Source organism: Carcharodon carcharias, chromosome 12, assembly GCF_017639515.1.
Source record: "Carcharodon carcharias isolate sCarCar2 chromosome 12, sCarCar2.pri, whole genome shotgun sequence".
NCBI classification, from domain to species: domain Eukaryota; kingdom Metazoa; phylum Chordata; class Chondrichthyes; order Lamniformes; family Lamnidae; genus Carcharodon; species Carcharodon carcharias.
The window spans coordinates 10,765,053-10,790,699 of record NC_054478.1 but is presented as its reverse complement, the minus strand read 5'-3'; the positions used below and the strand labels follow the sequence as shown (position 1 = coordinate 10,790,699).

The 25,647-nt window shown below is 44.4% G+C and overlaps 1 protein-coding gene across 3 annotated transcripts in view; it reads right to left on the bottom strand.

Moving 5' to 3' along the window:
- Positions 1-25,217, bottom strand: part of LOC121284932 (tensin-like) — a 161,698-nt gene extending 136,481 nt beyond the window's left edge. For all 3 annotated transcript variants that reach the window (XM_041200868.1, XM_041200869.1, XM_041200870.1), the window contains exons 1-5: positions 25,118-25,217; positions 24,939-25,014; positions 23,482-23,611; positions 14,751-14,816; positions 3,341-3,457 (exon numbers count right to left, since the gene is read on the bottom strand). In XM_041200868.1, coding sequence (XP_041056802.1) covers positions 3,341-3,457; positions 14,751-14,816; positions 23,482-23,611; positions 24,939-25,014; positions 25,118-25,146 — 418 coding nt within the window. In that variant the 5' untranslated portion in view covers positions 25,147-25,217. The remainder of the gene's footprint in view (positions 1-3,340; positions 3,458-14,750; positions 14,817-23,481; positions 23,612-24,938; positions 25,015-25,117) is intronic.
- Between the last annotated feature and the right edge of the window lie 430 nt (positions 25,218-25,647).

Below are 25,647 nucleotides of genomic sequence, written 5' to 3'. Positions count from 1 at the left end.
GCTAATCTCAATCATCAGAAAAGTGATGGAAGGTGTTGTTGAAGGTGCCTTCAAGGAGCACTTACACAGCAATAACCTGCTCACTGACACTAAGTTTCAGTTCTGCTAGGGTCGCTCAGTCCTGACCTCACTACAGCCTTGGTCCAAGTGTGTACAAAAGAGCTGAACACCAGAGGTGAGGTGAGAGTGACTGCCCTGGACATCAAAGCAACATTTGACCAATCGCACCATACAAGTACCAGGCAATGACCATCTCCAACAAGAGAGAATCTAACCATCGCCCCTTGACATTCAATAGCATTACCATTGCTGAATCCCCCACTATCAGCATCCTGGGGCATTACCATTGACCAGAAACTGAACTGGGGGAGGTGATGATGTAGTGTTATTGTGTCGTTGGACTAGTAATCCAGAGACCCAGGGTAATGCTCTGGGGACCTGGGTTTAAATCTTTCCACAGCAAATGGTAGAATTTGAATTCAATAAAAAGATCTGGAATTAAAAGTCCAACGGTAACCATGAAACCATTGCTGATTGTCGTAAAAACCCATCTGGTTCACTAATGGCCTTTAGGGAGGGAAACCTGCCATCCCTACCTGGTCTGGTTTACATGTGACTCCCAGCACCACTGCAATGTGGGTTACATGTGACTTTTAAATGCCTTCTGAACAAGGACAATTAAATGTTGGCCCAGCTAGTGATGTCCACATCCCATGAATGAATTTTAAAAAACTAGCCATATAAATACTGTGGCCACAAGAGCAGGTCAAATTCTAGGAATCCTGCGGCGAGTAACTCACCTCCTGACTCCCCAAAGCCTGTCCACCATCTATGAGGCACAAGTCAGGAGTGTGATGGAATATTCCCCACTTGCCTGGATGAGTGCAGCTCCTACAACACTCAAGAAGCTTGACACCATCCAGGACAAAGCAGCCCCGCTTGATTGGCACCCATTCCACCAGCTTCAATATTTACTCCCTCTACCACCGACGCACAGTAGCAGCAGTATATACCATTTACAAGATGCACTGCAGGAACTCACCAAGGCTTCTTCAACAAGCACCTTCTAAACCCACGACCGCTACAACCAAGAAGGACAAGGACAGCAGATAGATGGGAACACCACCGCCTGGAAGTTCCCCTTCAAGTCACTCACCATCCTGCCTTGGAAATATATCGCAGTTCCTTCACTGTCGCTCGGTCAAAATCCTGGGACTCCCTCACTAACAGCACTGTGGGTGTACCTATGCCACAGGGACTGCAGTGGTTCAAGAAGGCAGCTCACCACCACCTTCTCAAGGGCAACTGGGATGGGCAATTAATGCTGGCCCAGCCAGCAACGCCTACATCCTGAAAATGAATAAAATTAAAGACCACCACTCACAAGAAACAAAGAGAAGGCCCTCTCCTTGCCAACTAGCATGGGAGACATTAAGGGAGGGGGTGGCATGCATGCAATTAGCCTGAAGCTCAAACTGGGAAAGAAATCAGTCAGACTTCCCCGCTCCAGTTTGCTTTCCAGAGATCCCAGCTGGATGTGTGTGAGGGTGAGGACCCTACAGGGTTCTGAATAAAAAGCAAAGATGCACAACGGCTTTCAAACAGCGGGCTCAGACACAATAGACTGAATGGTCTCCTTAATACTGTAAGTTTCTTTAATTCAATGTGTGAGAAACTTCACATGTGTATGTCTCTCTATGTGTGTGTGAGAGAGAGGAAGAGGGAGAGCGAGGCTGTCCATGTCAGCGTGTGTATCTGTCTCTGTATCTGTGAGTGCCTTTGTGTGTGTGAGAGAGAGAGAGAGAGAGAGAGAGCGAGCGCGCAAGAGAGGGGGTTGGAGGGGGGCGGTGCAGGGGTGGGGAGAGAGAGCAAGGCTGTCCACGTCAGTGTGTATCTGTGTCAGAGTGGGCATGTGTGTGTGTGAGACTGTCTATGAGTGTGTGTGTGTATCTGAGCATGTCTGTGGGTGTATTTATCTGCAAATGAGTGTCTGTCCATGGTTGTGTCTCTCTGTGTGTGAGTGTCTGTGGTGTCTCTCTCTGTGAGTGTCAGTGTCTGGATTTGAGCTGAATACAGGATCAGGTTTGGCTGCGATGCCCTTCATGCTGGAATACCCAGCTGAACTCCCTGCCCAGGCTAATACAACAACAGTGGCTACAGGGCTGCAGAATCACATTCTTTTAAATTCGTTCACAGGATGTGGGCTTTGCTGGCTGGGCCAGCATTTATTGCCCATCCCTAATTGCCCTTGAGAAGGTGGTGGTGAGCTGCCTTCTTGAGCCATTGCAGTCCATATGGTGTAGGTACACCCACAGTGCTGTTAGGGAGGGAGTTCCAGGATTTTGACCCAGCGACAGTGAAGGGCAGTGATATATTTCCAAGTCAGGATGGTGAGTGGCTTGGAGGGGAACTTTCAGGTGGTGCTGTTCCTATTTATCTGCTGCCCTTGTCCTTTTAGGTGGTAGCGGTCATGGGTTTGGCAAGTGCTGTCGAAGGAGCTTTGGTGAGTTCCTGCAGTGTAAGAAAGGAAGTTACTAAAAATCTTTATAAAACACTGGTTCAGCCTCAACTGGATTCAGTTGGTTCAATTCAGAGCACATTTTAGGAAGGATGTGATGTGATTTGGAGAGGGTACAGAAAAGATTTATGGTTACAGGGATGAGGAAGTTGGGGATAAATTGGAGAAACTGGGGCCATCCTTCTTCCTTAGAGAAGGTTGTGAGCAGCTTTTCAAAGTCACAAGAGGGCTGAACAGTTTAGAAAGGAAGAAACTGTTCCCATCGATGGGACGCTGGTGAAGCAGAGGACATAGATTGGTTTTGGTAAAAGAAACCAAGGAAATATGAGGAAAACCTTTCTCACACAGCGAGAGGTTAGGATCTGGAATGCACCGCCTGAGTGTGTGAGGGAGGCAGATTCAAACGTGGCTTTCAAAAGGAAATTGGATCATTATCTGAAGAGAAAACTTTGCAGGTCATTTTTAAAAGTTCATTTCATGGGACCTGGGTGTCATTGGCTAAGCCAGCATTTTTATTTCCCATCCCTAATTGCAACTGAGATGGTGGTGGTGAGTTGTATGGAGAAAAGGCAGGGGAGTGGGACGAGGTTAGTTGCTCCTTCAGAGAGCTGGTATGGGCACAATGGGCCAAATGGCCTCCCTCTGTGCTGCAACCAGTGACTCTAATCTAAATTTATATTGCAGCTTTCACGGTATGCCATCATTGCACACAGACCAATGACAACACACTCCACAAATAGGGAGGTCTGTGGAAATCCGACAATACTCTTGTGCCAGTGAGTTGCATGTGGTCTGAAGCTCCTGAGGTTTAAGTATTCTTACCCTCGGGCTGGTCCTCTTGCTGGGCGTTAAAGTTCTCATAGGAATCCCATCGGATCAAGGGGTCAGCAGTGTTGTAATCAACAGAGACACTTGGCCCATTCTCGAGGTGTTCCATCCCTGCCACAATATGAGGTTAAAAAGATGGTTATTAGACAGGCACAATCGAAAAAATTGCCCAGCGCTGGCATCGTATGTCCTGGCTACCCCACCAGGCCCCTCCCTGTCTGCACCGAACTAGGCAATCACAGCCAAACAAGGGTGAAGGGATTACAATGCCCTTGAATGATGGCCAATTTGGTCAGGAACCAGGGGGTATTGGAAAATGTACCCCTTGTGATCCATGTGAGTGGGACTGTACCCCAGTGAGAGTCAGTGTGTGTGAAACTAATTATAATTAGAGGCTGTTCCCCCCATGAATCCTGTTCCACCAATCTGATATACCACAATTAACTCTCAGTATCCACAACCTATTGTGGGAGAGTGTTACAGGTTCTCACTATTTTACTGAGTGAATAGCTGTTTTCTTGATTTCCCTCCCGAAGATCATACTCTTCTCCTTCAAAGTGTATTCAGCTCATCTTGGTGAATAGCGGACCAGGCTCGAGGGGCTGAATGGCCCGCTCCTACTCCTATGTTCTTATGTTCATGATGATTCTGGTGACTTGCCACAGTATGCGCCATGACACTAAGCCTGATCCATAATTAATCCAGCTTCCATCCCCATTTTATGATCTGGGTTAGGGAGAGGGAAGTTGGCTGCTGCTCTGACTCATAGTCCAGTAACTCCTGTTGGGAAGAATGAATTGATGCATACACACGTGCATGTCTGTATGCATGTGAGAGCACATGCTTTTGTGTGTGCATGCATAGGGTGTCTGGAGAGGCCTGGTTTGGGCTGTACTATAGAGCTTCCTGTACAGGTGGAATAGCAGAGGAGATGGTGATGTAGTGGTAATGTCACTGGGCTAGTAATACTGAGACCCATGGAGACATGGGTTCAAATCCCACCACGGCAGCTGGTGGAACTTAAATTCAATTAATCAATCTGGAATATAAAGCTGGTGTCAGTAATGGTGACTGGAACAAACATCATCAATTGTGGTAAAAACCCAAATGGTTCACAAATGCCCTTTAGGGAAGGAAATGTGCCTGATCTAACCTACATGCGACTCCAGATCCATAGCAACATGGTTGACACTGAAATAGCTACTCGGTTCATGGACTGTAAAAGATGGGCAACAAATAGTGCACTTGCGAGTGATGCCCACATCCCTTAGAATAAAAAGAAGCCTGAAAAATTGCAGAGAGACAGGATCAACAAGAGAAAGCAGCACAAAGTTCCTGAGGACTCAACGCAAGCCAGCAGTGGAAATCCCATCTAGACGTGAAAGCTGAAATCTTCCCGTTTGGTCTGCGACATTATGCAAATTTAAACAGGACCGCAGCCTGCTTTCACTTGAGTCATGAGGTATGGCCGAGATCTGAGGAAGGCTTAACATGGATCAAATGGACAACCTGTCTAGTTGTAATCAGTCCAGCACTTGATTAAAGTGAGGAGCCTCATTTGGATTCCAACTCTGAGGAAAACACTATCATTTTCATTTTAATCTGCTGAGAAATCTCCAGTCCTTTTTATAGCCACTGGAAGTGTGTGTGTGTAATCAGAGAGAGAAGTGCCTGGGGTGCAGGATTCACACACTGTCTACTCAAGCTAGGCTGAGTGATTGTGGCACGTGACATTATCACTGCTCACAACTAGTGAGGACTAGAATAGAGCAAGCAAGGCAATAAACTGTCTGATAACAATCACATTCTTACCTCAACTCTTCAATTCTTCTCCATCCTAATTTCTTTTCCTCTACTCCCAGCTCAAATCAGGCCTTGTTGGACTTCACTTTCTTGTCCAGTCTAATTTCTAAACCAGCATCTTATACCCTCTTCCTCCTGAATTTTCACACTGTTGAAACTCAGATCAATCACCAATTCTAACTGGGAGACTCCTCCCCTTCTTAAGATTCCCTTTAAACTCTGGGGTCCTTCTCCACCTCCCCACCCTCTCTTCATCTCCATGAATCCCACCAGCCACCTTCTCCCCACTAACATGATGCTGCTATCAAGCCAAAAGGACATTCTGTGTATCTCACAAATGAGTAATGTGGTATATGAATTTCAGTGCCACTGTGATGCTAGATACGTAGTTCATATGTCCCAAAGACTGGCGGATCATATCAAACAGCTTGTCCCAGCCACTGTTCATAATGGGCAAGATTCTGACCGTACCCAACCAGCCCATGCTTGCAAAACTCAAAACACAGTGTCCGACATTAGATGTGGTTCTCTGATAGGATTGTTCAGCAAGTGTTGTCCAAAGTGTGCTAAGAATTACACTGACAACCGATTTAAGATTATCAGTCGAGCTTGTAGTGTGGCTCACATATGTGTGCTAGAAGCTACATATATTAATATGCAGGGCCCTGTCCTTTGCAAACAGAAAGAACATGTACACACATTGTACCTTTTTCAACTAAACAAAATAGGCGACAGCCATTCCCTAGTTCATTCCCCAGGGCAATGCCTTGACTAGAGTCAACCTGCCTGGTTTGAATTTAAACAAAGCTTGACAGCTATCTGTCAATCATCAGTTTACTGGTGCATTCGCCATGGCAATGACTCTATTAATCAGAGTCCATTTGCCAACTAATCAGCACTTTCTTCTCATGCAGTATAAATTGTTGTTTCCTTTACTTTTCGTATTCTTGCAAATTGTCCTGATGAGTGCAAGATGAAAAGCTTCAACAACGTGTCTTTTTTCAGCAATATCTTTGAAAGTGGATAAATCCCCAGGCCCGGATGAAATGTTTCCCAGGCTACTGAGGGAAGCATGGGAAGAGATAATGGAGACTCTGACCATCATTTTCCAATCCTCTCTGGCTACAGTTCCAGAGAACTGGGGGACAGCCAACATTGGACCATTGTTTAAAAAGGGAGGAAGGAACAGACTGAGTAATTACAGGCTAATCAGCATAACCTCAGTGGTGGAAAAGTATTGGAAAAATTTCTGAGGGACAGGATAAATCACCAGTTCGAAAGACACAGATTAATCAGAGTCAGCACGGATTTGTTAAGGAAAAGTTGTCTGACTAACTTGATTTAATTTTTTGAGGAATTAACAGGGAGAGGCAATGAGGTCACTATTTGATGTCAGCTATATGGATTTTAATGAGGCTTTTGATAAGATCCAATATGGCAGACTGGTCAGGAAAGTAAAAGTCCATGGGATCCAAGGGAAAGTGGCAAATTGGACCCAAAATTGGTTCAGAGACAGGAAGCAAATGTCGATGAGTGTTTTTGTGACTGGAAGGCTGTTTTCCAGTGGGGTTCCACATGGCACAGTTCTGGCTCCCTTGTGCCTTGTGGTAAAAGTCAATGATTTGGACTTAAACATAGGGGGCATGATTAAGAAGTTTGCAGATGATTAGCCATGTGGTTGGTATTGAGGAAGAAAGCAGTAGACTGCAGGAAGATATCAATGGACTGGTCAGGTGGACAGAGCAGTGGCAAATGGAGTTCAATCTGGAGAAGTGTGAGGTAATATATTTGGTGGGGGGGACAAACAAGACAAGGGCAAACACAATAAATAGTAAGATACTGAGAAGTGTAGAGGAACAGGAGGACCATGAAGTGCATGTTCACAGATCCCTGAAGGTAGTTGGACAGGGGAATGGGTGCTCAGGAAGGTAAACAGGCTGCTGGCCTTTATTAGTCGAGGTATAGATTATAAGAGCTGGAAGGTGATGCTGAAACTATACAAAACACTGGTTACATCACAGCTGGAATGCTGTGTGCAGTTCTGGTCACCACACTAGAGGAAAGTTGTGATTGTGCTAGAGAGGATAGAGGAAATTTACCAGGATGTTGCCTGGAGTTTAGAATTCTAGCAACGAGGAAAGATTGGGCACGCTGGGGTTGTTTTCTTTGGAACAGAGGAGGCTGAGGGGAGTTTTCATCGAAGTGGATAAAATTATCAGGGGTCTAGATACAGTAAGGCACTATTTCCCTTGGTTACGAACATACGAATTAGGAGTGGTAGTATTGCATTCTGCCCTTTGAGCCTGCTCCACCATTCAGTAAGATTGTGTCTGATCTGAGTGTGGCCTGAGCTTAACTTTGTTCCTACCCCCTGTTGTAATATGGGTTATCTGTTAGCCCAGATCTCTTTCAAGCTCACATGATGCACATAACATGAACTGTACCAAGATGCATTTGTATAGCCAATGACATAATGCAACAACATGGTTAACTCTTAAATGCCCTCTGAACAAGGGCAATTAGGGATGGGCAATAAATGCTGGCCAAGCCAGTGATGCCCACATCCCATGAACAAATAAAAAAAACATAGCTGTAGTGGGCAGAGCAAAGCAAGAACATGACCACAATCTGCACTTATTGATGCAAGCAGCATGTAATAAAGGATTGGTGTTCTACAGTCTGAAACGTGACATCAACGCAGATCAATTTCCTCAGTTCTATTTATTCCAGGGCTGGCATATGTCCCGGTCCAAATAAAATAGAGGACGTTAAGGCTATGCCAACTCAGTTCTGCAATCTCTTTCCATTTAAATAATATGCTGCTTTTCTATTCTTCCTGCCAAAGTGGACAAGTTTACATTTTCCCACATTATTCTCCATCTGCCAAATTTTTGCCTACTCACTTAACCTGTCTATATCCTTTTGGAGACTCATTACGCCCTCTCGCAACTTACTTTCCTACCTACCTTTGTGTCATCAGCAAGTTTAGCAACTATACATTTGATCCCATAATCCAAGTCATTAATATAGATTGTGAATATAGAATGCCCCGTGGCACTCCACTCGCCACATCTTTCCAACCCAAAAATGGGTTGCCTACTTTCTGTTTCTTGTTAGCTAACCAATCCTTTTTTGTATAGTAACCTTTGATGTGGCACCTTGTCAAATGCTTTCTGGAAATCTAAGTACAACACACCCACAGGTTCCCCTTTTTTCCCCACATTGCTTGTTATTTCCTCAAAGAACTCCAATAAATTAGTCAGACATGATTTCCCTTTCACAAAGCCATGTTGACTCTGAAGCAAAAACAGAAAATGCTGGAAAAACTCAGGTCTAACAGCATCTGTGGAGAAAAGAAAAAGAGTTCACGTTTCCAGTCCTTATAACTCTTCTTCAGAGCTAAAGAAAAGTCATACGGACTTGAAACATTAACTCTGTTTTTCTCTCTACAGATGCTGTTAGACCTGCTGAGTTTTTCCAGCATTTTCTGTTTTTGTTTCAGATTTCCAGCATCTGCAGTATTTTGCTTTTAACCATGTTGACTCTGATTTAATTGAGATTTTCTAAGTGCCCTACTATTATAATAATTATATAATAAATTCCAGCATTTTCCCTGCGACAGATGTTAAGCTAACTAGCCTGCTTTCTCATAGTCATAGAGGCCTACAGCACCGAAAAAGCCTTTCTGCCCATCGAGTCTGTGCCAGTCAAACAAGTACCTAACTATTCTAATCCCATTTTCCAGCACTAGGCCCATAGCCTTGTATGCCATGGCAAGTGCACATCCAAATACTGCTCAAGTGTTATGAGGCTTTTTGTCTCAACCACCCTTTCAGGCAGTGAGTTCCAGATTCCCACCACCCTCTGGGTGAAAAAATTCATCCTCACATCTCCTCTAAACCCCCTGCCCCTTACCTTAAATCTATACCTCCTGCTTATTAATCCCTCCACCAAGGGGAAAAGTTCCTTCCTGTTCCTTTCTGTCTCCCTCCTATCTTGAATAGGTACATTTGCTATTTTTCAATCTGAAAGGATCTTTCTAGAATCTAGGGAACTTTTAAGAGCCTAGGATGAAGTTGATCAGGACCTGGGGACTTGTCAACAAGTAAAAGATAGGAAATTTAGAGGAGATTCAAGGGGAATGTTTTCGCCCAGAGAGTGGAAGTGTCCGGAACTCACGGCCTGGAATGGTGGTATAGGCAGAAACCCTCATAACATTTAAAAAGTATTTGGATCTTCACTTGTGCCTTGAACTACAAGACAATGGAGCAAGAGCTGGAAAGTGGAATTAGGCTGGATGGCGACTTGTCAGCCAGTGTGGACATGATGGGCCAAATGGCCTCCTTCAATGTTGTACATTCCTATGAATTCCATTTATTTCACAAACTTGATTTCACTTTGGATGAAAAAGTTTCCCCGATTTCCCTTCTCATTCCTCACATCCTCACTTTGAATTTGTCTCCACTGGGATTTGAACCATTCCCCACAGGAAGCAGAGGAGTAAAGAGAGCAGGAGAGAGAAAATGAGCGAACTTCTCCTCGAAAGCTTAAAACCCATAATCCTTGATAAAGTCATCCCCTGTGGGTCTTGCAGGGCTTAGTTGCGTGGTGACAGGCGTAGTGTTACTGAGATCACACTCTCACCAGTACCACTTCCATAAATCAGTTTCCCTTCCACTTGGCCCGTGTCAGCAGGTGGAGAATTAGAGAGCTCCTGTATGGCGTATTGGGTGAGTGACAACTTAGCAACAGGAGCACTCCATGTCATTATATGGACTGGTTAGATACTGGACCATTGTTCCTTCCTAGCTCCCCATCAATCCTTCAGAGGAAAAAGAATTCAATGTCTTGAACACAGGGTGTTAACATGACTGCTGCGTGCATCTGGCCATGGCTTGATTCAGCCTCACAGTTCAATGGGTGTCTGAATTTTACCCAGAAACTACAATAGCAAGAACTTGCAGTGTCTCAAAATGTAGCACCTTTAACGTAGTAAAACATCCCAGGATGATTCATAAAGGCAAAAATTAACACCAAACTAAAGGGGATAAAAGGTCAGGTGACCAAAAACTTGGTCAAAGAGGTAGATTTTAAGGAACATCCTAAAGGAGGAGAGAAAGCCAGAAAGGTTAAGGGAGGGATTTCCAGAGCTTAGGGCCCAGGCAGCTGATGGCACAGCCACTAATAGTGGGTTGATGAAAATTGGAAATGTTCAAGAGGCCACAATTGGAGGAGGAGTGCAAATATTTCAGAGAAATTTAGCACTGCAGGAGATTACAGAGATAGGGAGGGAGTAAGGCCATGGAAGGATTTGGATTTTAATAAGAATTTTCAATTTGTGGTGTTGCCAGAACAGGAGCCAATATACGTCAGCAAGTCCAGGGTGTTGGGCAACATTCCCTCCAATTTTGTTTGGAGTTTGGAGACCCTTTATTTAAGTGTGCAATCCCTTTAAATGTTTCTGTGTGACCATGCACAGGCAGTAATTTAAAGGGTCAGACTGGTGATGGGTGATCAAGGTTTGGTGGGTGTTAGAATTATGGATAATTACTCACAGTCATTGAGGGAAAAAATGATTCCTATGGATCCAAAAATATTTCATTTACATATGGGGTTCATTACATGATTTTTAGAAGTATTCTCCTTGACAGAACAACTTTCAGCTGGAAGCATTAGATAGGATTATTAAGAACCGATTACTTCTGAAGTGTGAACATTTATATGGGTTAATTGATCAACTAATTATGGGCAGAAAGGTCCCACAAACAGCAATGAGATGGATAGCTTGTTGAACGCAAGTCTATTTTTCACAGTGTTGATTACAGGAGAGAACAGATATACCAGGATGGTTTCAGGAATGGTGAATTTTAGTTATGAGGCAAGATTGTAAAGGCTGAATAAGCTTGTTTTCTTTGGAACAGAGAAGGCGGAGGGGAGATTTAAATGAGGTGTACAAAATTATGAGGGGCCTTGACAGAGTGGATAGGGATGTCCTATTTTCCTTAGCATAGAGGTCAATAACGAGAGGCATAGGTTTAAAGTAACTGGTCAAAGGGTTAGAAGGGAGTTGAAGAGATATCTTTAGTTGGGATCTGGCTCTCATTGCCTGAAAGGGTGCTGGAGGCAGAAATCCTCATCATGTTTTAAAAGTATTAGGATATGCACTTAAGGTGTAAACTACAGGGATATAGACCAAGTGCTGGAAAGTGGGATTAGACAGTACAGACACAATGAGCCAAATGGCCTCCTAGTGTGTGATAAATTGATTCTATGATTGTGAGGGGAATGTTAGCCCGGGAGAGTGAGATAATTCACTAGGTTCAGGGAAGGTTCCATTAGTTTGGAAAATAGCTAATGTCATTCCTTTATTCAAGAAAGGAGGGAGACAGAAAGCAGGAAACTACAGGCCAGTTAGCTTAACATCTGTCATAGGGAAGAAGTTGGAAGCTATTATTAAAGAAGCTATAGCAGGACACTTAGATAAATTCAAGGTAATCAGGTAGAGTCAACATGATTTTGTGAAAGGGAAATCATGTTTAACCAATTTATTGGAGTTCTTTAAAGAAGTAATAGATGCTGTGGATAAAGGGGAACTGTTGGATGTGCTGTACTTAGATTTTCAGAAGGCATTTGATATGGTGCCACGTCAAGAGTTATTGTGCAAAATAAAAGCTCATGGTGTAGGGGGTAACATATTCGCATGGATAGAAGATTGGTTAGCTAACAGGAAGCAGAGAGTTGGTATAAATGGGTCTTTTTCGGGTTGGCAGGATGTGATGAGTGGTGTGCCACAGGTACCAGTGCTGGGGCTTCAACTTTTTACAATTTATATAAATGACTTGAATGAAGGGATGGATGGGATGGTTGCTAAATTTTCTGATGACACAAAGGTAGGTCAGAAAGTAAGTTGTGAAGAGGACATAAGGAGGCTACAAAAGGGTATAGATAGGTTAAGTGAGTGGGCAAAGATCTGGCAAATGGACTATAACGTAGGAAAATGTGAGGTTGTCCATTTTGGCAGGACAAATAAAAAAAAAGAGGCATATCTAAATGGTGAGAGATTGCAGAGCTCTGGGATGCAGAGGGATCTGGGTGTCTTAGTACATGAACCGCAAAAGGCTAGTATGCAGGTACAGCAAGTAATTAGGAAAGCTAATGTTATAATTTATTGCAAGGGGAATTGAATACAAAAATAGGGAGGTTATGCTTCAAGTTATACAGGACATTAGTGAGGGCACATGTGGAGTACTCCGTACAGTATTGGTCTCCTTATTTGAGGAAAGATGTAAATATATTAAAAGCAGTTCAGAGAAGGCTTACAAGGTTAATACCTGGAATGGGTGGGTTATCTTAAGGGGAAAGGCTGGACAGGTTATATTTGTATCTGCTGGAGTTTACAAGAGTAAGGTGACTTGATTGAAACATAAGATCAAGAGGGGACTTGACAGGGTGGATGTGGAGAGGATGTTTCCTATTAGGGGAGAATCCAGAACTAGGTGTCACTGTTTCAAAATAAGGAGTTGCCCATTTAAAACAGAGATGAGGAAAAAAATTCTCTCTCTGAGGGTTGTGAGAATTTGGAATTCTCTTCCTCAAAAGGTGGTTGACACAGAGTCCTTGAATATCTTTAAACAGAGGTAGATAGCTTCTTCATAAGCAGGTTATTGGGGATAGCAAGAACGTGAGATTAAAATCAGATCAGCAGAGCAGGCTTGAGGGGCTGAATGGCCTCCTCTGCTCCTAATTTGTATGTTTGTATAATTGGCTGGATTGCTTGATCGGTGGATCTGATGAGAAAATGGTTGAATGATCTGATGCAAGTCATCATCATGGGCTTCAGGTATAGACACCAAGACAATTTTGCTGTCAAAGGAACAAAACCCCTTGTTCCAGACACAGTGAGGACACAACACAAAACACTGTTGACAAAACCATGGCTCTAATTACAGCAATAGAGCATTTCTGGAGGATGCACTTTTAGCATGTTCTTATTGTTAATCAGCTTGGCAACAATTTTGTTTCTTTTTACCCAACAATTGGTGCAGTAACCGTTATATCCTGAGGGTTCACTTACTCCAGTCTTCAATCAAGAAAGAGTGTTGAGCTTTGTCAGCCCAAAGAGAGACACAGAGAGGGAGAGACAGTGACAGAGACAGACAGTGATAGAGACACAGAATGGGAGAGACAGAGATAGAGACACAGAGAGAGGGAGAGACAATGACAGAGAGACAGAAAGAGACACAGAGAGGGAGAGATAGTGACAGAGAGGGGGAGAGACAGTGATAGGGAGACAGAGATAAAGACAGAAAGGGAAGATGGAGAAACAATGACAGAGATAGAGACACAGAGAAAGGGAGAGACAGTGGCAGAGGCAGAGAAAGAGACATAGACAGAGGGACAGAGAAAGTGACAGAGAGCAAGAGGGAGTTGAGAAAAAAAACAGAGGGAGAGATCTGGACAGAGAGAGACAGCCTCTCTTTCACCCCTGCAAGGAAAAAACAGTTCAGACCAGTATTCTAAACTCCCAGTTTTACTGATGTTCCATTTTAAAGTATACCAGCCCAGTTCGGACCAGTATGCTAAATTCCCAGTTTTTACTGTTTTTTTTCCTTCTGGGATATGATCATCCAGAACTCTGCTGCCCGTGTCCTAACTCATACAAAATCTCATTCAGCCATTGCCCCTGTACTCTGTGACCTACATTGTCTCTTGTTCCAGCAACACCTCCATTTTAAAATTCTCATCCTTGTTTTCAAATCTCTCCATGGTCTTGCTCCTCCCTCTAATCTTCTCCAGTCCCACAATCCTCTGCGATATCTATGGCCTCCAACTCTGGCCTCCTTATTCATTCACAGGATGTGGGCACTGCTAGCTCGGCCAATATTTATTGCCCGTCCCTAATTGCCCTCAGGTGCTGGTGGTAAGCTGCCTCCTTGAATACAACTGAATGGGTTAATGGACCATTTCAGAGGGAAGTTGAGAGTCAACCACATTGCTGTGTTTCTGGAGCCAGAAATGGTCTAAGACCAGGTAAGAAGGGCAGATTTTCTTCCCTGAAGGACTTTAGATGGGTTTTCCAAAAATCTGGTAGTTCGATCATTAATGAGACAAGCTTTTCATTCCAGATGTAATTGACTGAATTTAAACTCCCAAGCTGGGAGTTGAACTCCTGATAGTCTGAATCACTTCTCCTTGCCTCTGGATCATGAGTCCATTGACATAAGCACTAAGTTAACTATTGAATATTCCTCACTTCCTTTGCTCTACTATTGGCCGCTGTGCCTTCAACTGATTATGCCCCTAAACTCTGAAATATCCCCTATCTAAACCTCTCCATCTTTTTCTCTCTTCCTTGAAAACCTTTATTAAAACCTGTTTATTTGACTAAGGTTTTTGTCACCAGTTCTAATAACTCCTTCATTGGCTTGGTGTCAATTTTTATCTGATTATGCCTCTGTGAATTGTCTTTCATCATTTTACTACTTTAAAGGCGTTTGTCAATGAAAGTTGCTGTTGTTTTTAACCATGCTGTATCAGTTCTAGGAGTGTTTCACTCTGGGTCAATGTGACCTGTGCAGAAATATCCAGGGATGAGGCTTACCTTGTATTTTCTCAGGGCCAAAAGAGAAAATGAACTCGACCTTTGAATATTCAGGGAATCTGTCGTCTGTGAGAAAAGATTAAAAATATATAATCAGACAGTGACATTAAACAGCTGCTGATGCCCTGAACACAGCAGCAGCACAAAGCTGTTGAGAGTTAGTATCAGCTGATTTTAAACACCCACAACTGTTGATCTTTACTCTTTCTTGTCACAGTTTTCCATTTCTTCTCCAAATGATGCTGACTCACACTGGTCTAGAATTCCTGTGAGGCAATGGGAGCCCTCACTAGCTCAGCTCAGTGGCCTAGTTTTGTGTGTGAGTGTGGATAACAAGTGTTGCCAGGATAGAGATGGGGCAGGGCTATCATGGTTAAGAATGTTTCTCTTCAGTGGAACTCTGGCTGATTCTTCCTTTCCCTATAAGCCAGGGGTCACTGAGCTTCATTGTAACATCTCCAGTTACCTCATCACCTAAGATAGGCTAACTTGGGACAGGTTTTGGTGCAGCCTGGGCCTTTCCTGATGTGTGTGTGTGAAAGAGTGTGTTTGTGTTGCTGTATATTTCTGTCTGCATGCGCATGTGTGTCTGTGTGTCTCTGTGCGTGTGTGGATGTGGGAGGTGGGGGGGAAGCTGACCCCCTGACCAATAAGGGAGTTTGTCTCGGTGGGATTTTACAGCACCGAACATATCAGACATCAAAAAGTCCATGGGAAGAATTTTCCCCATTGTGGGGGGGGGGGGGAGTGCAGGAGCGGGCGCACCTCCAACTGGTGCCCCCGATTGCAGGCGCGCCACTATTTTATGTGGGCAGGCCAATTAAGGCCTGACCAATGTGACGTCCAACAGGAAGCGCTATGTGCTCCCTGTGCGGGTGGAGTGGAGGGGGGGTGGAATCCCTCAGCCAAGAGTGCACCCTTTCAAGTCCATGCGCGAGACTAAGTGCTGCCTCAGGGAGATCAGTGCTAACTTTTAAAATTGTCAAGGAGCAGAAACAATATTTCCCTGACATGTCCCTTCATGTGACACTGTCACATGAGTTGGGACATGTCCATCACTGTAACTCTAATCCCGACCATGGATGAGGTTTCAGGCTTTTTCTGAAGCCCGCCAGGGCTCCCGGCCCATTAATTAAGTCAATTACTTTTTCAATGGCCTCAATTGGCCGTTGACAGGTCGCGGGTGCACAGCTGATTTGGCTGCCCCCCCCGCCAACCTGAAAATTGAAATGATGTCGGGAGTTCCACCCAGCTTCAGCCCGCGTCACTTTACGCATTGGCGAGCGGGGCCCGTCCCCCAATTGCCAACCTAAAGATCCTGGCCCAGGAGACATTTGGCTAATTTTAACCTTTTTCTCAATACATGGAACTTTTCTTGATATTTACATGAACACAAGTGGTCAGTCCCTGATCCTCGGCCCTGAACAACCCCACTGTTCCTCACTGGGGTCATTGCTGCCCAACTCCATCCCATCTCACTTATTCATCTTTCTGTAGCCCCCAAACCCCTCCCCGCAGTTCATGGCTGTTCACCATCACCCCCAAACCCCCAGGCTAAAGAAATAAAAAAACACCAAATAAACTAATGTTGTCAGAACAGGATTGTACTCTTTATCTAGGTCAGCACCAACAAACACTAAACAATCCTGCATCCAATCTGTTAAAGGATCTAACATTGGAATTTTGTTTTTGCCTCATAGGCCTGTTTTTAGGAGAGGGGAAGCCCCTGTGGATGGGGCACATCAGACAGATGACACCAGTGATTTCAGAGAGACTTTGTCAAACATTCCTTGGCCTCTGAGGGCTTCTACTCACAAGGATGCATTTTAATCGAGTCTTTCTCACTCTACAGTCCACACAGGGTCCATTAATCCCATCCATCACTTCCAATTGCAAACATTTACCAGTCTCCCTTTATTCCTATATGATAGACACAGTTCTCTGCAGCCGACAGCGTGACTTCAGACTGCTGTGTTGTCTGCCAGGTACCAGGGTTTGGGAAATCTACCCTGAGCTCAAGAGGAAGTTGAAGAGGAAAGGGGAGGATCCAGTGGTCATGGTCCATGTAGGTACCAGCAGCATAGGTAGAACTAGGAAAGAGGTTCTGCTTAGGGATTATGAGCAGCTAGGGGCTAAATTAATAAGTAGAACATCAGATATTTTCTGGATTACTACCTGAATCATGAGCAATTTGGCATAGGATAAATAGGATTAGAGAATCAAATGCATGGCTCAAAGATTGGTGTGGGAGAAATGGGTTCAATTCATGGGGCACGGGCCTAGTACAAGGGACAGTGGGAGCTGTACTGTTGACATGGTCTACACCTCAACTGTGCTGTACCCAGTGTTCTGGCAAGTCATATAACTGGGGCGGTAGAGGGGGCTTTAAACTAAATACTGGGGGGGCGGGGGGGGGGGAACACATGAGGGAAGATGTGATAAATTAAAGAGAAAGGACAAGACACAAGAGTACGGTGGCAATAAGGGAATTGATAATCAGAGTGTGGCAGGAAGGGACAGAAGGTACAAATTTAAGAGTGCACAAGCAGATAAGGCTAGAGATTGCAAAAATAGTAAAAAGACAGGATTAAAGACACTATCTGAATGCACACAGCATCGCAACAAGGTAAATGAACTGATGACACAAATGGAAGTAAATGGGCAAGATCCAATCGCCATTACAGAGAGGTGACTACAGGGTGACCAAGGCTGGAAACTGAATTTTCAAGGGTGCTTGACGTTAAGGCAAAAAGGAAAAAAGAGGTGGGGTAGCACTGTTACTAAAAGATTAGATCAGTGCATTAGTGAGAAAGGATCTTAAGTCAGAGGATCAAGATGTAGAATCAATTTGGGTACAGCTAAGAAACGGCAAGGGGGTTGTATATAGGCCACCAAACAGTGGTGATAATGTAGGGTGTGATATAAAAATCAATAAATTAGCGATGTATGTAACAAGGGTTATACAGTAATCATGGGGGACTTCAATCTACACATAGACTGGTTAAACCTGACTAATGCTGTGGAGGATGTATTCCTAGAATGCATACACAACGGTTTTCTGGAACAGTATGCTGAGGAACCGACTAGAGTACGTGCCATTTTAGATCTAGTATTATGTAATGAGAAAGGGCTAATTAATAATCTCATTTTAAAGAAGCCTCTAGGGAAAAGTGACCATAATATAATAGAATTTTACATTAAGTTGGAAAGTAATGTAGGTCAATCCAAAACTAAGGTCTTTAATCTAAACAAAAATATCTACAAAGGTATGAGAATCAAATTAGCAGTGATGGATTGAGAAACTACTTTAAAAAGGTACAATGGTAAGCAGGCAATGGCTAACATTTAAAGAATTAATACATGGTTTACAACAATTTTACAATTCCATTGAGGCACAAAAACCTAACAGGAAAGTGACCTGGCCATGGCTAACAAAATAAGTTAAAGACTATATTAGATCAAAGAAAGAGACTTATAAAATTGCCCAAAAACGTAGCAAGTCTGAGGTTTGGAAACATTTTAGAATTCAGCAAAGCAGGACCAAGAAACTGATAAAGAAAGAGAAAAGGACCGTAAAAGCTTCAATGGGTAAGTAAAAAGGAAAAGATTAGAAAAGACAAATGTGGGCCCATTACAGGCAGAGACAGGGGAATTTATAATGGGGAAGAAGGAAATGTCGGCGAAATTAAACAAGTAGTTTGTGTCTGTCTTCACAGAGGAAAATACCAAAAACTTCCCAGGGGGCTTTCAAATGTCAGTTGATAAGAATTCAGGACCGGCATGTTCCTGCTAGGATGAAGGATAAGCATGGCAAGTTTCAGGAACCTTGGATAACGAAGGATATTGTGAGATTGGTCAAAAAGAAAAGGGAAGCATTCGTAAGGGCTAGAAGGCTGGGAACAGATGAAGCCCGTGGAGAATACAAAGAAAGTAAGAAGAAACTTAAGCAAGGAGTCAGGAGGGCTAAAAGGGGTCATGAAAAGTCACTGGCAACCAGGATTAAGGAAAATCCCAAGGCCTTTTATACATTTGTCAAAATCAAGAGGGTAGCCAGGGAAAGGGTAGGACCACTCAGGGACAGAGGTGGGAATCTGTGTGTGGAGCCAGAAGAAATGGGAGAGATACTAAATGAATACTTCTCATCAGTATTCACCAAAGAGAAGGACTTGTCGGTCGATTTGTCTAGGGAAGAGTGTGTGGATAGCCTGGATCATATTGAGATCAAAAAAGAGGAGGTGTTAGGCATCTTGAAGAATATTAAGGTGCATAAGTCCCCAGGGCCAGATGGGATCTACCCCAGAGTACTGAGGGAGGCAAAGGAGGAGATTGCTGGGGCCTTGACAGAAATCTTTGTATCCTCACTGGCTACGGGGTGAGGTCCCAGAGGACTGGAGAATGGCCAATGTTGTTCCATTGTTTAAGAAGGGTAGCAGGGATAATCCAGGAAATTACAGGCCAGTGAGCCTTATGTCAGTGGTAGGGGAATTATTGGAGAAGATTCTTCGTGACAGGATTTACTACCACTTGGAAGCAAATGGGTGTATTAGTGAGAGGCAGCATGGCTTTGTGAAGAGGAGGTCATGTCTCACTAACTTGATTGAGTTTTTCGAGGAAGTGACAAAGATGATCGACAATGGAAGGGCAGTGGATGTTATTTACATGGATTTCAGTAAGGCCTTTGACAAGGTCCCTCATGGCAGACTGGTACAGAAGGTAAAGTCGCACAGGATCAGACGTGAGCTGGCAAGATGGATACAGAACTGGCTTGGTCATAGAAGATAGAGAGTAGCAGTGGAAGGGTGCTTTTCTGAATGGAGAGCCGTGACTAGCGGTGTCCTGCAGGGATCAGTGCTGGGACCTTTGCTGTTTGTAATATACGTAAATGATTTGAAGGAAAATGTAACTGGGCTAATTAGTAAGTTTGCAGATGACACTAAGGTTGGCAAGGGTTGCAGATAGTGAAGAGGATTGTCAAAGGATACAACAGGATATAGATCGGTGGGAGACTTGGGTGGGGAAATGGCAGATGGAGTTTAATCGGGACAAATGCGAGGTAATGCATTTTGGAAGGTCTAATACAGGCAGGAATTATATAGTAAATGGCAGAACCCTTAAGTGCATCGATGGGCAGAGGGATCTGGGTGTACAGGTCCACAGGTCACTGAAAGTGGCAACGCAGGTGGATAAGGTAGTCAGGAAGGCATGTGGCATGCTTGCCTTCATTGGCAGGGGTATTGAGTATCAAAACTGGGAAGTCATGCTGCAGCTGTATAGTACCTTGGTTAGGCCACACTTGGAATATTGCATGCAATTCAGGTCGCCACATTACCAGAAGGATATGGAGGCATTGGAGATGGTGCAGAGGAGGTTTACCAGAATGCTGCCTGGTCTGGAGGTTATTAGCTATGAGGAGAGGTTGGAGAAACTCTGGTTGTTCTCACTAGAGCGACGGAGATTGAGGGGCGACTTGATAGAAGTTTATAAAATTATGAGTGGCATGGACAGACTAGATCATCAGAAGCTTTTTCCCAGGGTGGAAGAGTCAATTACTAGGGGACATAGAGTTAAGGCGAGAGGAGAAAACTTTAGAGGAGATGTGCGGGGCAAATATTTTACTGTAGAGGGTAGTGAGTGTTTGGAATTCGCTGCCAGAGGAGGTGGTGGAAGCAGGTACGATAGTGGTGTTTAAGAGGCAGCTTGACAAATACATGAATAGGATGGGAATAGAGGAATATGGACCCTGGAAGTGCAAAATGTTTTAATTTGACAGGCAATATGATCGGTGCAGGCTTGGAGGGCTGAAGGGCCTGTTCCTGTGCTGTACTTTTCTTTGTTCTTTAAATACCAGGGAACCAAGGGACTAGCGAGAATGAGGAACTGAAAGAAATTAGGGTTAATCGAAAAGTAGTACTGGAGAAATTAATGGCACTGAAATTTGATAAATCCCCTGGACCCGATGATCTACATCCCAGAGTCAGAGGTGGCTGCAGAGATACTGGAAGCATTGGTGGTCATCTTCCAAAATTTGAGAGATTCTGGAATGGTTGCTGCAGATTGGAAGATAACAGATATCACTCCACTAATTAAGAAAGGAGGGACAGAGAAAATAGGGAACTGTAGGCCTGTTATTCTGACATCAGTAGTAGGGAAAATGCCAGAATATATTATAAAGGATGTGATAACTGAACATTTAGAAAATAGTGGTAGGATTAGACAGAGTCAACATGGATTGATGAAAGGAAAATGATATTTGATAAACCTGTTAGAGTTTTTGGAGGATGTAAATAGCAGAATAGATAAGGGGGTACCAGTAGATGTGATATATTTAGATTTTCAGAATGCTTTCAATAAGGTCCCAGGAGGTTAGTAAACAAAAGTAGAGCACATGGGATAAGGGGTAGTATATTGGAATGGATTGATAATTGGTTAACAAACAGAAAACAGAGAGTAGGAATAAATGGGACATTTTCACTAGGCAGGCTGTGATTAGTGGGATACCAGAAAGATCATTGCTTGGGCCCCCAGCTATTCACAATCTATATCAATGATTTGCATATGTGGACCAAATGTAATATTTCCAAGTTTGCTGAAGACACAAAACTTAGGAGGCAATGCAAGTTGTGAGGAGAAAGCAAAGGGGCTTCACGGTGTTTTAAACAGGCTAAGTGAGTAGGCAAGAACATGGCAGATGGAATATAATATGGATTAGTGTGAAGTTACCCACTTTGGTAGGATAAACAGAGGTGCAGAGTATTTCTTAAATGGGGAGAGATTGGGAAACGTTGACGTCCAAAGGACCTGGGCAAAGACGTGGCAGATAGAATACAACGTGGGGAAGTGTGAGGTCATGCACTTTGGGAGGAAGAATAGAGGCATAGACTATTTTCTAAATGGGGAGAGAATTCAGAAATCTGGAGTACAAAGGGACTTGGGAGTCCTAGTCCAGGATTCCCTTAAGGTTAACTTGCAGGTTGAGTCGGTAGTTAGGAAGGCAAATGCAATGTTGGCATTTATTTTGAGAGGACTACAATATAAAAGCAGGGATGTGCTGCTGAAGCTTTATAAGGCTCTGGTCAGACCACATTTTGAATATTGAGAGAAATTTTGAGCCCCATATCTCAGGAAGGATGTGATGGCCCTGAAGAGGGTCCAGAGGAGGTTCACGAGAACGATCCCAGGAATAAAAGGCTTAACATATGAGGAACATTTGAGGACTCTGGGTCTATACTCGATGGAGTTTAGAAGGATGAGGGGGGATCTGATTGAAAGTTACAGAATACTGAAAGGCCTGGATAGAGTGGACGTGGGGAAGATGTTTCCATTAGTGGGAGAGACTAGGACCTGAGGGCATAGCCTCAGAGTAAAGGGAAGACCTTTTAGAACAGGGATGAGGAGAAATTTCTTTAGCCAGAGAGTGGTGAATGTATGGAACTCATTGCCACAGAAGGCTGTGGAGGCCAGGTCATTGAGTGTATTTAAGACTGAGATAGATAGGTTCTTGATTGGTAAGGGGATCAAAGGTTACGGGGAGAATGGGGTTGAGAAACTTATCAGCCATGACTGAATGGCGGAGCAGACTCGATGGGCCGAATGGCCTAATTTCTGCTCCTATGTCTTATGGTCTTATGGGTGTCCTTGTTCATGAGTCACTGAAAGTTAACATGCAAGTGCAGCGAGCAATTAGGAAGGCCAATGGTATGTTGGCCTTTATTGCAAGAGGATTTGAGTACAAGAGTAAAGGTGTCTTGCTGCAATTGTACGTGAGACAGCACCTGGAGCATTATATATTGTTTTGGTCTCCTTACTTAATGAAGGACATACCTGCCAAAGAGGGAATGCAACGAAGGCTCACCAGACTGATCCCTGGGATGACAGGACTGTCCTATAAAAAGATTGAGGAAACTGGGCCTATATTCACTAGAGTTAAGAAGAATAAGAGTGATCTCATTCAAATATACAAAATTCTTACAGGGCTCAACAGGGTAGATGCAGAAAAGGTGTTTTCCCTGGCTGGGGGGTCTAGAACCAGGGGACAGTCTCAGAATAAGAGGCAGGCCGTTTAGAACCAAGATGAGGAGGAATTTCTTCACTCAGAGGGAGGTGAATCTTTGGATTCTCTACCTCAGATGCTGTAGGGACTCAGTTATTGAGTATGCTCAAGACAGAGATCGATAGATTTCTACATATTAAAAACATCAAGGGGTTTGGGGATAGTGCAGGGAAATGACATTGCAGTAGAAGATCAGCTACGATCTACTGGGCCGAAGAAGCAGGCTTGAGCCAGCTGGAGGTCTGCACCTACTCCTATTTCCTATGTTTCTATGTTGCCAGGAAGATCCCATCAGGTCTTCCCCCCCTGATATCCTTCAATCCCACCCACCTACCTTCTCCCCATATCCCTCAATGCTTACCTTCTGCCCATATCCCTCAAACCCCACATGCCTTCTCCCAAATCCATCAGTCCCACCTGCCCCTCCATCCCTCAATCCCAACCACCCACCTTCTCCTCATATCCCCATATCCCACATTCAACTCACTCAGCCCAGTGTCCAACATCCATTTCAGTCCAATACAGTCAGGTTCATTCTCATGTCGCCAATGCTGACGCTTAAATTTAAACATATTGGCACCCAGCTAATTAATTAAAAATGAGTGAAATCAACATGAATGAATGAATTGCAGCAACTTTAATGAATATTGAAAATCAGCTTCAGTAAGTGGGTGACATCACCTTTAAAGGCGTCATCGAGATCCTCTTTGCCAAACACCACACCAAGGTCATGGATTGCACATGTGTGGAATTGCACACGGAACACGATTTCTCTGCTCGGGCTCTGGTACTTCTTATGGTAACATTTCAGCTAAAGAGAACAGAAATGGATACAGACAGCACTTTTTTGGATTTATTGAATCTCTGTTCTGCTTCTGAAGGTTAGTACAGCACGTCCTGAGTGGCTGACGCAGAGTTCACTGGGCCCATTCCCTGATAGTGAGCAACACACTGACTGTCCTCTCGAGAATACAGCTCTGAGACTCTTCATCAACCCAGTGAGTTGTGTGTGGGACGGCACCCCAGCGAGAGTCAGTGTGTGTGGGACGGCACCCCAGCGAGAGTCAGTGTGTGTGGGACGGCACCCCAGCGAGAGTCAGTGTGTGTGGGACGGCACCCCAGCGAGAGTCAGTGTGTGTGGGACGGTACCCCAGCGAGAGTCAGTGTGTGTGGGACGGCACCCCAGCGAGAGTCAGTGTGTGTGGGACGGTACCCCAGCGAGAGTCAGTGTGTGTGGGACGGTACCCCAGCGAGAGTCAGTGTGTGTGGGACGGTACCCCAGCGAGAGTCAGTGTGTGTGGGACGGTACCCCAGCGAGAGTCAGTGTGTGTGGGACGGTACCCCAGCGAGAGTCAGTGTGTGTGGGACGGTACCCCAGCGAGAGTCAGTGTGTGTGGGACGGTACCCCAGCGAGAGTCAGTGTGTGTGGGACGGTACCCCAGCGAGAGTCAGTGTGTGTGGAATTGTACCCCAGCGAGAGTCAGTGTGTGTGGGACTGTATCCCAGTGAGAGTCAGTGTGTGTGGGACTGTATCCCAGTGAGAGTCAGTGTGTGTGGAACTGTACCCCAGTGAGAGTCAGTGTGTGTGGAACTGTACCCCAGCGAGAGTCAGTGTGTGTGGGACTGTATCCCAGTGAGAGTCAGTGTGTGTGGAACTGTACCCCAGCAAGAGTCAGAGTGTGTGGAACTGTACCCGAGTGAGTGTCAGAGTGTGTGGAACTGTACCCCAGTGAGAGTCAGTGTGTGTGGAACTGTACCCCAGCGAGAGTCAGTGTGTGTGGAACTGTACCCGAGTGTGTGTCAGAGTGTGTGGAACTGTACCCCAGTGAGAGTCAGTGTGTGTGGAACTGTACCCCAGCGAGAGTCAGTGTGTGTGGAACTGTACCCGAGTGAGTGTCAGAGTGTGTGGAACTGTACCCCAGTGAGAGTCAGTGTGTGTGGAACTGTACCCCAGCGAGAGTCAGTGTGTGTGGAACTGTACCCGAGTGAGTGTCAGAGTGTGTGGAACTGTACCCCAGTGAGAGCCAGTGTGAGTGGAACTGTACCACAGTGAAAGTCAGTTTTTGCATCATATGGAACTAAATGTGGGAATATTAGAGACAATTTTGGGAATTTGTAATTCTACTTTCATTTCTTACCAAAATGTCTCCTTTCAACATGAGTCCTGGCTCGATGGTAATACAGATACTGGTCTGTCCGTCTCCCGGGATGTTGCTGAAATATTTGTTTAAAAAGGAAATAACAGATGTTTGAAAATCAACACAAGAGCAACCAGAGTACAGAACTTTGAGTAATAGTTGTTGGGAGGGTCACTTACTAGATTCCTGATGTGTAAACAGGCTGCATCGACTGGTAGATCTTCAGGAATGGCCGACACCCTAGGTGAGTAAAGGAACATCATCAGAAATCAGCAAAGGGAGTACAAGCGACAGAAAAAGAGTGATGGAAAGAGAGGTAGAATTTTACCAGCCCTTTAAAGAGAGGCTGGGTGGTAGGAAAGGTGGTAAAATGACTGTGCAAGGTGTCAGAAAGGAAACAGGATTTGCCAGGGCATTTTGTCAAACGTGGGAACGCCAATGTCTTGGCCACTGCTGACCAGACAATTAATCTAATCTGCTGACTATACAATTAATCCAATCTGCTGACCAGACAGTTAATCAAATCTATTGCACTGATGAGTCACACCGTGATATGCCCCTGGGATTTTACAAGCCCAGGAATAGCCTCCAAATCTTGTTGAGGTGACCAGCTACATCGAGGATGTAGCTCGCAGTAACAAACTGGGGTAACACTCCTTTTTGGAGGATCCCTGGGCCAAGGAGAGGACCCTGGCAGCTATGATGACCC